This window comes from Gekko japonicus, unplaced genomic scaffold (genome assembly GCF_001447785.1).
Source record: "Gekko japonicus isolate JY-2015 unplaced genomic scaffold, Gekko_japonicus_V1.1 scaffold894, whole genome shotgun sequence".
Lineage (NCBI taxonomy): Eukaryota > Metazoa > Chordata > Lepidosauria > Squamata > Gekkonidae > Gekko > Gekko japonicus.
In genome coordinates, this window is record NW_015161975.1 from 327,369 (window position 1) to 343,584 (window position 16,216).

Consider the following 16,216-nt stretch of genomic DNA (forward strand, 5'->3'; position numbering starts at 1 on the left):
GGGCTCCCCTCCCCAGAGTGGCGCCCTTTCCCGAGGGCAGGGCTGGTGCTGGGGGCACCCGCCTTAGCGCCATCTCCCCGGGAAGACCGGGGGGCCTCCCTTTCCTGGGCAGCCAGGGACCTGGGCTGGCTCTCCCTCCGCCTTTTGCCCCCTGCCTGGCAAACCCTAGCCTCGGAGGGAGTTTGGCCTGGGGGACCCCGGATTTGTCAGCAGTGAGGGGAGGCGGGGTGCTGAAGAGACGGGTGGCCCCGGGGGGGGGGGGGGGGCTTGGAACTCTGAAGCCATGCGACTGTCAGCTATGCTGCTGCCATGGGGGGGGGAGAGTTCATTCTGTGTCTTGTTAATTGCTCTTGCATTCCTATCCCTGCTGCTCTGCCTTTTGCTGAAAGGCTTATCTCTACAGATGTGCAGGAGGAGGTTGTGTTGCCTGGAGGGCTCCTATGTACCCTGAGAGACTCCTGGTTCCCAGCTTTAGCCACCTAACGGTTGCCTGACTTATCCCGCGCGCGGGAGGGTGCCTAATTGGCCAATGCCATGGGGGGGTGGGGGGTGCATACAAATACCCTATATCCTATTATGCTCTAGTGGCTGGGGCCATTCCTAACAGTGCCTGTGTTACTGCGTCTGCAGCTTTGCAATACAAGTATAACCGTTCCTGAATGTGTGTACTTCGTTGTTAGCTGTGGGTCCTGACAGCGACAGGCTGGGGTGTCTCATTCCCTAAATATCCCAATGTTTTGTTCCCCCCCCCCTGCTGTGCCTGGTGCCAGAAGTAAGACACAAGGAGGGGGAAAACCTGACCCAAAAACTAAAATCAAGAACCGCGAGGGTAAGAAAGAAGTCTGGTAAAGGGCCAAGATTAAATGCCTCGTGGACCCTTGTAATGTACAAAAATAGATGTGTTTATTAGGAAGGCAGTTAAAAACATACAAGGGGCCCCATGAAAGCCTCGTAAAAAAGTAAAGGTGGCTTAAACACCGGGGCCGATACACCTGACCTGACGCGTTTCCACCCTATTGGGGGCCTTCTTCAGAGGTCAAACAGTATTGAGGTACACGTAAGTTTAGTACATATTACAATAAGATAACCTATAAGTGCATACTGGACCCAGAAAAGGAAGGTTAAGCAGCAAGACCTAAAGACACAAGACAAAGATGTTTGTGAGGCCTCAGAAGATGAAAGTCGTGTGTCTGGTGCCAAAGGCTTTCCTTTTTTTTACGAGGCTCTCATTGGGCCCTTATATGTTTTCAACGGCTTTTCTAATAAATACATGTGTTTTTGTATATTATAAGTTCCAACTAGGTTTTCAATATTGGCCCTTTATCAGACTTCTTTCTTACCCTCGTGCCGGAAGTACCAGAACTTCAGAAGCGCGGGAGGGAGGAGTCGCTCCTTTACAGGCAGGCGGAAAACGGGTACCCGGAGTGTGACGTTCTCCTCGGGCGGAGAGTCCCAGGAAAGCTCAGTTCGAGTCCAGGAGCATCCTGGAGACCAGTGTTCCCTCTAAGCTGAGTTAGTGTGAGCTAGCTCACAGTTTTTTAGCCTCCAGCTCACACATTCTTCTCTTAGCTCAGGAAGGATGGGGCTCCAGAGCAAACTAGTCTATGCAGTATGGCCAAATCCCTCGCTCACAACTTTAACGCCAGTAGCTCACAAAGTAGAATTTTTGCTCACAAGACTCCACGGCTTAGAGGGAGCCTTGCTGGAGACCCGCAACATTTCCAGGGTGTCAATTTTCGAGAGTCAACGCTCCCTTCATCACATGCAGGAGAAGCAGGGGGTGGTCTTCCAACAGGGCAGCAATCCCCCCCTCCCAGGCAATACGGGCACCCTCTCCTCTAAGCTAAGGATTACAATATCGGCCATTCTATTTCCAGTCCCTTAGCATGGAGCCCATTTTTTTTTACCACTGCCTCTGTCCACCACAACCCCAAGATCTCGTTCAGTCTCGGTCAGTTCAGACCCCGTCCGTGTGTATTTAAAGCAAGGGGTTTGTTCTTCCCTGTTCCCCCCCCTTTTACGCTGACTGCCACTCGCCCAGGGGTCTCCCTCTCACCCTCGGAGCGGCTCCCGCGTGGCTCCGTCAGCCTCCCCTTCCAGGCAGGGGTGAGGTCCACACATCCCATTCGCGTCACCTTTGCCATCCCATTCAGTGGCCCCAGACGAGAGGAAATGTGACTGCGCTTATTAAAGAAACACACGAGAGGGCGTGCCTCTCCGGCACCCACGCCTTGGCCTCCTTCGTGTTCTTGCCCTGCCAGCCTCTGAGGCCGCCCGTGTGTCATCCCAAACAACACCTTGGCCTTGATTTCCTTTCCCCTGAATCTCTCCTCCCTCTCGGCGCAGTGCCTGATATTTTGCTGGAGCAGGGTGTGGCCCGTGGAAGGAGTGGCCGGTTGTGTTTTTGTTTTCCACAAGGACATAAGAACCTAAGAGAAGCCAGTGTTGGATCAGGCCAGTGGCCCATCCAGTCCAACACTCTGTGTCACACAGTGGCCAGAAACACCAGGGGCCACCAGGAGGTCCAGCAGTGGGGCCAGGACATTAGAAGCCCCCTCCCACTGTCCCATCCCCAAGCACCAAGAACACAAAGCATCCCTTGCCCCAGACCGAGAGTTCCTATCTATACCTTGTGGCTAATAGCCACTGATGGACCTCTGCTCCATATAAGACCATGAGAGAAGCCCATGTTGGATCAGGCCAACAGCCCATCCAGTCCAACACTGAGTCAGAAAGTGACCAAAAATACCAGGTACCATCAGGAGGTCCCAGCAGTGGGGTCAGGACACTAGGAGCCCTCCCACAGTTGCCCCTCCCCCCATGCACCAAGAACACAGAGCATCCCTTGCCCCACACCGAGAGTTCCTACCTATACCTCATGGCTAATAGCCACTGATGGACCTCTGCTCCATATAAGACCATGAGAGAAGCCCATGTTGGATCAGGCCAATAGCCCATCTAGGCCAACATTCTGTGTCACACAGTGGCCAAAAATGCCAGCTGCCATCAGGAGGTCCAGTAGTGGGCCCAGGACATTAGAAGCCCTCCCACTGTTGACCCCCCCAAGCACCAAGAATACAGTGCATCCCTTGCCCCAGACCAGGAGTTCCTACCTATACCTCGTGGCTAATAGCCACTGATGGACCTCTGCTACATATAAGACCATGAGAGAAGCCAATGTTGGATCAGGCCAATGGCCCACCCAGTCCAACAATCTGGGTCACACAGTGACCAAAAATACCAGGGGCCATCAGGAGGTCCAGCAGTGGGGCCAGGACACTAGGAGCTCTCCCACAGTTGCCCCCCCCCCCAAGCACCAAGAAGACAGAGCATCCCTTGCCCCAGACCGAGAGCTCCTACTTATGCCTCGTGGCTAATAGCCACTGATGGACCTCTGTACTGATGGACATCAGAAGAGCCCTGCTGGATCGGCCAGTGAGGAGGCCACTAGCCCGGCAGCATCCTGCCTCACACAGTTGGCCACCCAGTTGCCCTGGAAGGCCAACGAACAGGGCACCGAGGCCCTTTGGTGTAGTGGTTAAGTGCGCGAAGTCTAATCTGGGAGAACTGGGTTTGATTCCCCCACTCCTCCTCCACTTGCAGCTGCTGGCTCCCTTTAGTAACCTTGGCTACCAGCTGCTGCTGGGCCTCTCCTCCGTGAATCTGTCTAATCAAAGTGGCAGTTTCTGATCGGGTGTGTCCAGTGACCTCTGGGCTGAGTTCCTTTCCCCCGACCTTCCTTTTTAAGGTCTCCTGTCTGACCTTCAGGGGTCGAGGAGGGTGTAGCCCCAGGAAACCTTGATACCGGTGTGGCTTTCTACACCGGATATCCTGAAGCTATGACTGGTGGTTTCTTTGTTTCTTGGCTTTTTTTACAATAGCCGTAAAACAGGTTTGGAAAACCTGGGATGATGACAGGAGAAACAATGGAATGCAACCAGGCTACAGATGACGTCATCTGGATTCTCCCGCACTGGAGCTGCTTTTGAAGTGGTGATTCTGGACTGGCCTCCCTAGAGTAGTCCTTGTAGGAAGGGTTCCACATGGGCCTCTCTTGCGGCTCAAGTCGCTTCTGATTTGAAATCCTTAGCTTTGAACCTTCCTCAGGCCTGGATGAGACCAGACAGTTGCGTCTTCTCTCACACCCACCACCCAGGCAAGAAAACCATTAGAAGTGTCGCCACGTTCTCTGATTAAGTCTCAGGAGAAGAGTTTGTGAGTCAGTCCTTGTGACTGGGAAAGTTCCATGTAAAACATGCTGCAATTACGAGTGGATCTCTTATGGACCAACTGAACTTTGGTGACGCTCTGAACCCAAACAGAAACCTCCTCCAGGCAGCCATACATCTCTCTGATGAGAGCGGCGGCTTCCTCTTCCTCCACGGGCTCCTTTTCTCCCACAGGGGAAAGGCCCAGGTGAAGAAAACCCTTCTTCGGAATGCCCGAGATGCCGTCAGGCAGGACCATTGCCAAACGAGTGACTCTGCGCAATCTATGGACAATCATTCAGGCCTGTTTCCACAACACCACCTTAACACTTTGCAGTGAACACAATTGTTGTGGGACAAACAGGCTGTCTGCAGCTGTGTTTGTAGCTGAAGCAGCGGGCCGCTTCAGGGAATGGGACCTCGGCAGCAAGCTGTCCCCTGCAGGGCTTCTCCGTGGGGTTTTGGGTGGTGGGGGCAGTGTTCCCTCTAAGCTGAGTGAGTGTGAGCCAGCTCACAGCTTTTTAGCCTCCGGCTCACACATTTTTGTCTTTGCTCAGGAAGGGAGGGCTCCAGAGCAAACGGATTCATGCCGTAGCCCAATCGCTCATCGCTCACAACTTTAATGCCGGTAGCTCACAAAGCAGAATTTTTGCTCACAAGACTCCACAGCTTAGAGGGAGCATTGGCGGTGGGGGGCTGCCTGGTCACCCTGGAAAGGAACCCCCCCCTCCAGCCTCCCGGTCTTCAGACTGAGTTGATCATCTGCCGTTCAGGTGAAGGCCAAATTCCGTCCAGGAGACAGACAATGTCACAGAAGAGCTAATCTTGGCAAGCAGGGAAGGAAGGAAGGAAGGAAGGAAGGAAGGAAGGAAGGAAGGGAGGGAGGGAGGGAGGGAGGAAGGAAGGAAGGAAGGAAGGAGGGGGGGGGCTGGTCTGTTCCCCCCCTCCCCACCCTCTGCAAAAGGCCTCCCAAAGAAACAGGGCACCTCTGGGCTGACCAGATGAGTCACATGCTCAGACTTGGGCGTGGGAAAGGAGTCTTGGTGGCCCTAGGGAAGAAAGGCAGCGGTGGGGAAATCCCCGCGCCCCTCCCCCCAGGGCTTACAGAGGGGCTGCAGATGGCCGGAGGAGGAGGTGGGTGGCTACTCCGTGGGGCCAGAGAAACCCAGCCTCTTTGGCTGCTTGGCGTGGCAGGGGGAGTGCCTTCCTTCCGTGGCTACTTGAACCTGCCGCCACCCGCCGTGTTTCGTCAGGTCAGACCCCGCCCCAAGGTGGAGGCCGGCGGGGCAGCAGCAGTCGATCTGGGACCAGGGAGGCGGAACCCAGAAAGGAGGGAGGCGCTGTGGCCAGCCCTGGGGGGCCGCAGCCAGGAAGGGGACCCTTTTGGGGGCCAGCTCCCTCCCTCCCTCCCTCGGGCAACAGTCTCCCCTGGTGGCCTGCACTGTCCTTCCTCACAGGGCTCTCGCAGGGGTGAAATCCATCCAAGGGGCGTGTCTGTGCCAGGAGGGTGGGCTGAGTCCGTGCAGGGGGAGGTGTGCGCAGTGTTCCCTCTAAGCTGAGTCAGTGTGAGCCAGCTCACAGTTTTTTAGCCTCCGGCTCACACATTTTTATCTTGGCTCAGGAAGGGATGGGGCTCCGGAGCAAACTGATTTCTGCAGGAGCCAAATCGCCGGCTCACAAGTACTTTAATGCCAGAGTAGCTCACAGAGCAGGGTTTTTGCTCGCAAGAGGACTCCGCAGCTCAGAGGGAGCCCTGGGTGTGAGAGTGGGGTCCTGGGGGCTGCAGGAAAGGCAGTCCCAGGGAGTGGGGCCGGGGAGGCTGGGGGCTGAGCGGACCCCCGTTCCTAGGGGCCACCTCAGTGATCCCCTGCCCCCACTCCTCGGGCTCTCCATGGGCCTGGGAAGGGATGGGCAGAAAGGGGATTCCTTGGATTGGGAATTTGCATGTGTGTCACTCTCTGGCGCCACAGGTTGAACCGGGCCCTTCTTGGAAGCAGGGCGTCCGCGTCACTAACCCCCAGCTATTCCAAGCACAGTTGGAGGAGGAGAAGAGGAGAAGAATAGATTGGATTTCTACCCCGCCCGTCACTACTCGAAGGAGTCTCAGAGCGGCTGACAAACGCCTTTCCCTCCCCCTCCCCACAACAGACAGACACACCCTGTGAGGCGGGCGGGGCTGAGAGAGCTCTGACAGAAACGGCTCTTTTCCAAGGACAGCTCTCATCAAACGATGAGCTGTCTCCTTCCCAAGAAGCCCAAGGCGTCAGTCACCAGAGGAGAGCCTGAGAAGGAACAGCACATCACCGGTTGTGGTGGGCTCTTCCCAGACCGCTGGTGCTCTTGTGGACATGTGGTGGTGGTGGTGGTGGTGGGTTCCCTCTCTGACGCAGGGGCCCAGAGCTCGCATGGCACCGCAGTCTGATGCACTCCAGGTAGTCAGGAGCCCCCTGAGCCAACAGGAACGCTGGACTCCTTCCTCTGGAGTGGCAGCTGCCCTCGGCCGAAATGCACAAGCGTGACGATCAATGCCTCCCTCTGAGCTGTGGAGTCTTGGGAGCAAAAAATCTCCTTTGTGAGCTGCTGGCACCAAAGTGGCGAGCCAGCGATTTGGCTGCTGCATGAATTAGTTTGCTCTGGAGCCCCGTCCTTCCTGAGCTAAGGCAAAAAAGTGTGAGCCGGAGGCTAAAAAGCAGTGAGCTAGCTCACACTAACTCAGCTTAGAGGGAACACTGGTGACGATGCTGTGTGTGTGGGGTGGGGTGGGTGGGGGTCAGCCGTTCAAAGTGTTTTAAAATCCCCCCCCCAGCTACTGGGCGATCCTGAGCAGCCCTTTGGGCCTAGGCCGTGTTTATTTTTTAAGGGGAACCCTAAGCAGAAACCGCGGCTGCCTTGTCGAAGGAAGGAGCCCCCAAATTTGCTCTGGGGTTTCACTGGTTGGCCAGTGGCTGCCAGACTCCTTTTGGGGCAACGACTGCAGCTAAGAGCGAGACTCTGGGGGTCTCTTGGCACAGAGGAGCTGCTCTTGGAAGCCCCCTCCCCAAACAGACAGACGGCCTCTTTCCGCCAAGAGAATCAGCTTCGAACTGAGGCCACCTTTCCCAGGCACCCCTTGGACTTGGTGTAGCCAGTTTGGAGTCGTGGTTAAGACTCTAATCTGGGAGAACCGGGTTTGATTCCCCACTCCTCCTCCGCATGCAGCTTGGGTCAGTCACAAGTTCTCTCTCAGAGCTGTTCTCTCAAGAGCCGTACTCTCAGAGCTCTCTCAGCCCCGCCTACCTCACAGGGGTGTCTGTTGTGGCGAGGGGGAAGGGAGAGGAGTCTGTAAGCCGCTCTGAGACTCCGAGTGAAGGGCAGGGGATAAATCCAGTCTCCTCCTCCTCCTTCTCATCTTGGCTCCTAAGAGCTTCCCTGGTGAGTCTGGGTCAGGCCCCCTCTCACCCTCGCCCGTCTCGCAGGGCTGTTGCGATGGGCAAACTGAGGAGGGAAGGACGGCGCACGTCGCCTGGAGCTCCGTGGAGGAGAGGAGGGCTCGACTCGTGATCGACCAGGCTCCACTCCAGCCAAGCACTCAGTGGCACCTGCTGCTCGTCCTGGCCATGGGGCGGGGCAGCCCTTGAAAGCAGGTGTGTTGGCGCCGGGCATGATCCAACATTGGCTTAGGTTATCTGAGGAGCGTAACTCTCTTCCAGGAACATAATGGAGGAGACGGTCCCATAGATACCTCGGTCCCCGACTGCTCAAGGCCTCGTAGGTCAGTAGCAAAACCTTGAACTTGACTCAATATTCCTCAGACTGCTGCAGCATCCGCGTCATCTACACACCAGGTACCCAAATGCCAAGGAGGCTGGACTATTCCTAAAGCTTCCCAGGCCCGTGGACCTTAGGATGGGACCCCTATGCCCAGCGAGGCCTCAGACGCTCTCTCCCCTGTATATGCAAGCGTTCATGCATCTGAAGAAGCAGAGCTGTCTGGCGGACCAAAGGGGATGCCCTCATGTGTGAATGTCTTTGGTCGGAAGGTGCCGCAGGACCCTGGTTCTTTCAGCCGGGCCGAGACCACGGCAGACTCCGGCTCCAGTGGGGCTCACCGGCATTTCCTCTCCTGGGCAGATGCAATTATTTGGTGTCAGCATGGTTTTGTCCCCAACAGACCTTGTCAGATCAACCAGGTTTCCTTCTCTGATCGTGTGACGAGCTTACTGGATCGTGGGAACTCTGTTGATCTGATTTCCCTGGATTTCAGTAAAGCTTTTGGTAATGTTCCCCATGACATTCTGATGGGCAAACTGGAAGACTGTGGGCTAGACTATAGGACAGTTCGGTGGATCGGGAACGGGTTAGAGGACCCCCCCCAAAGAGTGGTGGTCAATGGCGTTTCTTCACATTGGAGGGAGGTGCTGCGGGGCTCGGTTTTGGGCCCGGTACCTTTCAATATTTTTATCAATGATCTGCATGAAGGGGTAAAAGACCCATGAAATTTGCTGATGATACCAAATTGGGAGGAGTAGCCGACACCCAAGAAGACAGAGTTAAAATTCAACAAGACCTGAATACTCTGGAGAAGTGGGTGGTTGCAAACAGGATGCAGTTCAACAAAGATAAATGCACAGTATGACATCTGGGCCACAAAAGTGTCAAGCACAAATACTGGACGGGGGATACGTTTCTGGGGAGTAGTGCATGCGAAAGAGCTCTTGGGGTAAGAGTGGACTGTAAACTAAGTATGAGCAGTCAGTGTGACACGGTGGCAAAAAAGGCAAATTCGGTCTTGGGTTGTATTCAAAGGGCCACAGCATCGAAATCGCAGGAGGTCACAGCCCCTCTGTAGACTGCCTTGGTCAGGCCGCACCTGGAGTCCCGTGTGCAGGTCTGGAGGCCTCGCTTCAAAAAGGATCGAGAGGGTGCAGAAGAGAGCGGCGAGGATGACCAGGGGTCTGGAGACTGAGCCCTACGAGGAAAGGCTGAGGGACTTCTTGGGAATGTTTAGTCTGGAGAAGAGGAGATTGAGGGGGGGACATGATCGCTCTCTTTAAATATCTGAAAGGCTGTCCTTGGGAGGAGGGCAAGGAGCTGTCCCAGTTGGCAGCAGAGGACAGGACCCGAAGCAACATCGGCTGGATATCAGGAAACACTTTTTCACGGTCCGAGTGGTTCAGAGGCGGAATCAGCTGCCTTGTAAGGAGGTGGTGAGCTCCCCTTCACTGGTAGCTCTCAAGAAGAGGCTGGACAGATATTTGTCAGAGAGGCTCCAGGCTGGCCCTGCATTGGGCAGGCGGCTGGACTACTAGACGGTCTGTAGGGCCCCTCCGAACTCTGTGTGATTCTAGGGTTCTATGAAAGAGAGATGGACAGGCCCTCCCCAGGAGCTCTTTGCCCGGCAGAGGCCTGGCTGTCCTGTGCTATGCGGACGAGTATCAGGCGTCCCTCCTGCCCGTGACCAGGCCAGCAAGCATTTCTCTGCCGGGGGTGCTGCAGGAGCGAGGCGGCCTCTCAGGGCTGCGGCAGGAACAGCTCCGGACTGGTTCCAGCGCGCCTCATCTTTCTAATCTCCCTGCCTGGGACACAAATTCCTCAGGCCAAAGCTCAGAGGCAGATGCTGCTCAGGTATTTCAAACAATCCCACCCTCTGCAATTATTAGAGGAACAGAACACCAACCTGTTGCCGGGAAGGGGGGGGGGACACGACACCCCCCTCCAGTCAATGTTCCCGCAGCACCGCCGGCCTCCATCCCCCCTCCCCCCCCGACAACTGGCAGGCGGTGGGGCCTCCCACCTGAGAGCAGAATGCAGACGCCGCCACTATGGGGGCTGCACTGCCGGCTCGTGGGTGCCACCTCTCGCCTGCTCCCAGCCCTCGGGTCTGTTCCAGCCCAAAGGGAGTGGCACGCTGTGTCTGGCGCACGCTGGTCGTTTCTGAGAGAGCTCCCAACCAATGCCTCCCTCTAAGCTGCGGAGGCCTGTGAGCAAAAATTCTGCTTTGTGAGCTCCTGGCATGAAAGTGGTGAGCGAGCGATTTGGCTGCTGCATAAATGCGTTTGCTCTGGAGCCCCGTCCTTCCTAAGCAAGGACAAAAATGTGTGAGCCAGAGGTTAGAAAACTGTGAGCTAGCTCACGCCAACTCAGCTTAGAGGGAACACTGCTCCCCGTGTGTGTGTGTGTGTGTGTGTGTGTTTGGGGTGGGTAGGCCGTCTTTCCCAAGCCACGTGCCTGGCCCCACACATGTAACAGGGGTGTGCGGGAGGGGCCCCCAAGGGGAATGCGGAGCCTCTGGGCTTGGGCGGCTGGGCCCTGGGATTGATTGACTAAGCCCAGATGTGGGCAGGGCACCTTCCCCTCTTGGGGTCAGTGCCCTTTCCTCCTCGCCCACACCCCGGCCACTTCCTGCCCAGGTCACCTCTCTGGCGTGATTCCGGAGAGCTGACGGGAGCACAAAGGCAGCCTGTGGCACTCCCTGCGGCCGGCTGCCGAGCAATTCGGAGGCCTGTCCTCTCAGCCCTGTCGATGTCCCCAGGATGGCGAAATGCGACGGTCGGACCAGTCCCGGACTTCGGGATGAGTAAGAGGAAGATGCTGCTGCCGGGAGACAGGCCGGCCTGTCCCCACTTGCAAATCGTGTGGGAGGGGTGGTGGCTGGTGGTGCAAAAGCGTGGGCTGGGTGAGGAGCGGCCTTCCTCAAGGTCAGCGCCATCCCAGCAGCAGCCGCCGCCCGCAGAACCCGTTGTGCCACCTCGTCTCCCGCAAGACACCCGGCCCCTGCCCTCCCCGGCCAGGAGGCCGGTTCCGAAGCCGGCTCTCCCCCCCTCCCCACGATTTATGATGAAATACATATTTACATTTGGCTCCTCACCTCCGTTGACTTGGGGAGGGCCGTGCCCCTTAAGAGATCTGCCCAATAAAACCAAGCGAAAGCGGCAATTAAACCGCAAAGTATTGTTTACTGACACGGGTCCAGACTGTCCGTGCACCTGCGTCACCCCAGCCGTTAAAAACCGGCCTGGACCAGAAGGACTCGCAAGACTGGCAGGGCTCTCGGGGGGTTGCATTTGACGTGCCAGTCGCTGCACTCTTTGCCATCCTGAGGGGCACAGCTCAGAGGGAGTTCCCCGGGACAGTCGCCAAGGGGGGGGGGACACGGTGGCAAGGCCCCAAGGAGTCCTGACCGGGCCGATGTCACCCCCCCACACCCCAACGGCCATTCATCAAGCCTTGCCAGGAGGCACTTCTGGGAAACGCACACCTGGCGAGAGCCCACACCCTGGGCAAAGCACACAGAACAATGACTGGCACGGAACCTTCCTGCAATCGGAAACTGGGCACTCGAGAGGTGCCAAGAAGCCTCCAGAAGGGCCGGCGGCCTCCCCAGCCAAGCTCTGGCCTTCCAGCGCTCACACGGGAACGGGGCCACCCCCGGAAGGAACCCATCCCATCGGTTCTTCCAGGCCCATTTTGTTTTCCTTCCTCCGGGAAACCCCCAATGGCTTCCCACACCCAGGGAGAGTCCTGGAGGGGCACAAACACCCCAGCTGGGGCAAAAAGCCAAGGGCGAAGAAGAATCCCCCCGTGGGGTAGGCCTGCCGGGGGGTGGGCGGGCTGGGGAGCCCTCCAGCGTGTGTGAAGCTGGTGGGGGAGGGGAGGTGCTCCTTCCAAGTCTTTGCTGTGGGGCAGACCCAGGGGGACCCAGCTGGTGGTCCTGGGCAGTGCCCCTCTAAGCTGAGTCAGTGTGAGCCAGCTCACAGTTTTTTAGCCCCCGGCTCACACATTTTTGTCTTCGCTCAGGGAGGAGGGCTCCAGAGCAAACTAGTTTATGCAGGAGCCAAATGGCTCACTCACAGCTTGAATGCCAGGAGCTCACAAGGTAGACTTTTTGCTCACAGGACTCCACGGCTTAAGAGGGAGAGCCTTGGTCCTGGGGAGCACGCCCACCTAGAGGTCCCTTATTCGTGGGGCGGGGAGAGACAGAGAGAGAGAGAGAGAGAGAGAAGAGAGAGAGAGAGAGAGAGAGAGAGAGAGAGAGAGAGAGAGAAAGAGGAGGGGAGGGTCGCACGGAGATATTTTCCCTCCTTCCCACCCCCATTTTCTAAAGAAGGACAGAAGCTGTCATTTCTAAAAAAACACACACCAAATGTTTATTGCAGATCTCTCCCTCCCGCGTACACTTCCCCCCCAGCCTCCATCCTTGGCAGATGCTACGTAATTCCGCAGACACAAACGGCAAGTCCACGAAGCGTATCCTGCACATTCTCTCCAACTCGCTCTCTTTGGGACATAGGAAGCATCTCCTCCCCCCTCCCCGCCAAGCCCCACGCAGCCCTTCTGCGGATGGGGAAAGTCCCACACCCACCTCACCCCACCGGCACGCTGGGGGGGGGCAGCCGGTCCCCCCACAGGTGTTGCCAGGAGCCGGAAGAGACATCCGTCTGCAGTCTGTAGGGCGGTGGTGGTGATGGTGGTGGTGTTCCCCAGTGAAGAGGTAGTTGCTCCCCCCCATGCCCCCTCCTCCCCAGCTAGCTTGGCATAGGAATCCTTTCCACCCTGGGGAAACGAGCCTTCCCCACCCCCGGCCCCCTTTGGAGCACCGCCTGGGTCTTGGCTGGGCTTCTTGGAGCCAAGACGAAGGTCAGTTCCAGATTCCAGCCAGGGGCACAGCAGGGCATCGCCCCCCCCTTCCGCCACCCCACAGCACTGGGGCCGGCTCGTCCCGAGGAACGGCCCGTCGGGTCTGTCCCCCCCCCAGTGCGGTGCCCGGAATCGCCCTCAGGGCGCCCGTCCCCCCTCGCGGGTGTCGGCCATTTGCTGCTCCCGGAAGGTGCTGCTGTCCAGGTGGAGGGTGCTGTAGGTGGGTGGGGGAGTCCGGGGGGCCAGGCCCTCTGGGGACAGGGGCAGCTGGAGGGCCGTGTTGAAGGTGGGCAGGTCGTTGTCGCCCAGGCAGGCGGGGTTGTCGTGGCCCCGGGAGCCGCCGCGGCCGTCCTCCTCCTCCTCCTCGGGGCCCTGCCCGGGCTCCAGGCCTGCCCCGCCCCTCCGGCCAAGCCACCATTTCTTTGCCTTCTGCCAGCGGCGCCGCAAGATGATGGAGAAGGTGTCGATGAAGAAGACCTCGATGATCTCGAGGACGCAGACCATGGAGCAGCTCATCCACAGGCCCAGCTGGCCCCCGAAGTTGGCCAGGAGGAGGACGATCTGGGGGGGGGGAGGAAGGAAGGAAGTCACTCTCCATGCCCCCCTCTACCGTGCGGAATCTCCTGAGCCAAAATCCTGCTTTGTGAGCTACACTGGCCTTAAAGTGCTGAGCGAGCGATTGGGCTGCTGCACAAGTCAGTTGGCTCTGGAGCAGGGCTCCCCCTAAGCTGAGTGACTTTAGCCTTCGGCTCACACAATTTTTTTCCTGCTTGCCCATTGTTAATGGGCAAGGTTTATTAATTTTTTAAAGAGTTATATAAAACAAAAAAGAGAGCAATACACTTCCAAAAGTATCCAGCCATTGTCTCGTTCCTAACATCTTTAGATACATAATTCCCTTTTTTCCTTTGTTAATCTATAGTCCACAACAGATATCATTAAGTAAAATTCTGTTCCCAATAAACAATTCATTTTTTCTACATCTGCTATTACTATTATTAATCAATTTTATAACAATAAAAATATAAAAGAAAAAAAAAGCAGGTCTTTCACAGCGGCTCACACGTTTTTGTCTCGGCTTGGGAAGGACGGGGCTCCAGAGCAAACTAATTTATGCAGCAGCCAAATCGCTCGCTCACAACTTTAATGCCAGGAGCTCGCAAAGTAGAACTTTTGCTCACAAGACTCCACAGCTTAGAGGGAGCATTGCTCTGGAGCCCCCCATCCTTCCTGAGTGGAGACAAAAACACGTGAGCCGCAGGCTAAGAAACGGTGAGCTAGCTCACATGAACCCAGCTTAGAGGGAACACTGCCCAGAATTAAACTTTGTTGGTCTTTAGCTTAGAGGGAACACTGGAGAAGACCTCCTTCGTGACACACACACCCTCGCTTAGAGTGGAAAGGAAGTCCCCTGCAAGCAGAAAGCTAGCCCCCCCAGGGAAGGAGGCAGCCGGGCCCCTGGAACTACACTTTTAAGCAATGCTCCCTCTCAGGTGTGGAGTCTCGTGAGCAAAAATCCTACTTTGTGAACTGCCGGCATTCAAGTTGTGAGCGAGTGATTTGGCTGCTGCAGAAATGAGCTCTGGAGCCCCATCCTTCCCGAGCTGAGACAAAAATGTGTGAGCTGGAGGCTAAAACACTGCGAGCTAGCTCACACTGACTCAGTTTAGAGGGGACACTGCTCCCAGGGTGTCTGTTGTGGGGAGGGGAAAGAAAAGGAGATTGCAAGGAATGCTCCCTCTAAGCTGTGGAGTCTTGTGAGCAAAAATCCTACTTTGTGAATTGCTGGCATTCAAGTTGTGAGCAGGCGATTTGGCCGCTGCATAAATTAGTTTGCTCTGGAGCCCCATCCTTCCTGAGCTGAGACAAAAATCTGTGAGCCGGAGGCTGAAAAACTGTGAGCTAGCTCACACTGACTCAGCTTAGAGGGAACATTGGACTCACTCTGCCGGGCAGGCATGGAGGGTGGGGGGTGGGGAGGGAATACACCGAGGTACTGAGCGGGTGGGTTGTGGAAAGCGTTGCCAAGTCACATCCTCACGGGGCTTCAAGGCAAGAGGCGCCCAGGGGTGGCTTGCCATTGGCTGCCTCTGCGTAGCAACCTTGGAATTCTTTGGCCGTCTCCCATCCAAACGCTAACCGGGGTTGACCCCTGCTGAGCTGCCAAGCTCTGATGAGACCAGGCTAGCCTGGGCCAGGTCCAGGTCACGACCCCCAGTGTTCCCTCTAAGCTGGGTCAGCGTGAGAGCTAGCACACAGTTTTTGAGCCTCTGGCTCACACATTTCTGTCTCCGCTCAGGAAGGATGGGGCTCCAGAGCAAAGGAATTTATGCAGCAGTAGTCAAATGGCTCGCTCACAGTTTGAATGCCAGTAGCTCAGAAAGAAGAATTTTTGCTCACAAGACTCCACGCTGCTTAGAGGGAGGCACTGGTCAGGCCTGGCCCCGAAAGCAAAGCTCACATTGTTTGCTGGGTTCTCCACAATCAGCCTCTCGTTCAGGTCCTTGTAGAACACCATGAGGTTTGCCAGGTCTGTCCTGAGGAGGAAGAGGAAGAAGATGAAGAGGAAGAAGAAGAGGAAGAAGAGGAGATTGGATTTACACACCACCCTTCCCTTGGAATCTCAGAGAGGCTTACAAACTCCTTTCCCTTCCCCTTCTCCTCCCCACAACAGACACACCCTGTGATGTGTGGAGAGGCAGGATCGGGACCGAGTTTGGCTGGAGGGTGGGACAGCACCCCCCACCCCGCTCAGTGCAGGCACCTCCCTCTCTGGGGCAGCCCCCCCCCCACGGAGAGAGACGGGAGCACCTACTTGTTCAAGACGGCCGTGCTGTCCTTCCCTCGGTTCCAGGAGAGGGCCCGCAGCATCCATTCCTGGAAGGAGAGAGCAGAGGGGTGAATGCAAAGGGAGGGGTAAACGGGCCTCCTTCTGCCGCTCAGAGAGCCACCGAGAGTCCCCCCTCCCCAGGCCCACCTCTGCTGCCAGGTCGGTCCTTTCCCCGCCCCCCCCCCATCTCTCTCTCTCCTGTTTTGTGCACTTGGGAGGAGAGTCGGGCAGCTGAAAGGCGAAGGCTGCTGAGAATCTCTGTCCTGGGTCTTGTGCCCTAGACCATCCGCCTCGGGCGAGCGGCCTGGTGACCGAGGGGCGCTGTGGCAGGGCAGAGACTCACCTCGGACACTGTCGACGGCCACTGGGCCAGGCTGGTAGTGAGGGTCCACTCCTTCAAGCTGAAGAAGAAGGAGGAGATTGGATTTATACCCCCACCCTTCACTACCCAAGGGAGTCTCAGAGCGGCTTACAGTCTCCCTTCCATTCCCCTCCCCACAACAGACACCCTGCGAGGTAGGCGGGGCTGAGAGAGCTCTTTCAAGAACTGCCCATGAGAACG

The 16,216-nt window shown here is 56.8% G+C and overlaps 1 protein-coding gene across 1 annotated transcript in view; it reads right to left on the reverse strand.

The window, feature by feature from the left end:
* Positions 1-12,359: 12,359 nt before the first annotated feature.
* The window catches only part of SCNN1G (sodium channel, non voltage gated 1 gamma subunit), an 18,913-nt gene continuing 15,056 nt past the window's right edge, over positions 12,360-16,216 (reverse strand). Inside the window, exons 10-13 of the mRNA XM_015429729.1 lie at positions 15,998-16,055; positions 15,640-15,701; positions 15,286-15,361; positions 12,360-13,385 (exon numbers count right to left, since the gene is read on the reverse strand). Coding sequence (XP_015285215.1) covers positions 12,963-13,385; positions 15,286-15,361; positions 15,640-15,701; positions 15,998-16,055 — 619 coding nt within the window. The 3' untranslated portion in view covers positions 12,360-12,962. The remainder of the gene's footprint in view (positions 13,386-15,285; positions 15,362-15,639; positions 15,702-15,997; positions 16,056-16,216) is intronic.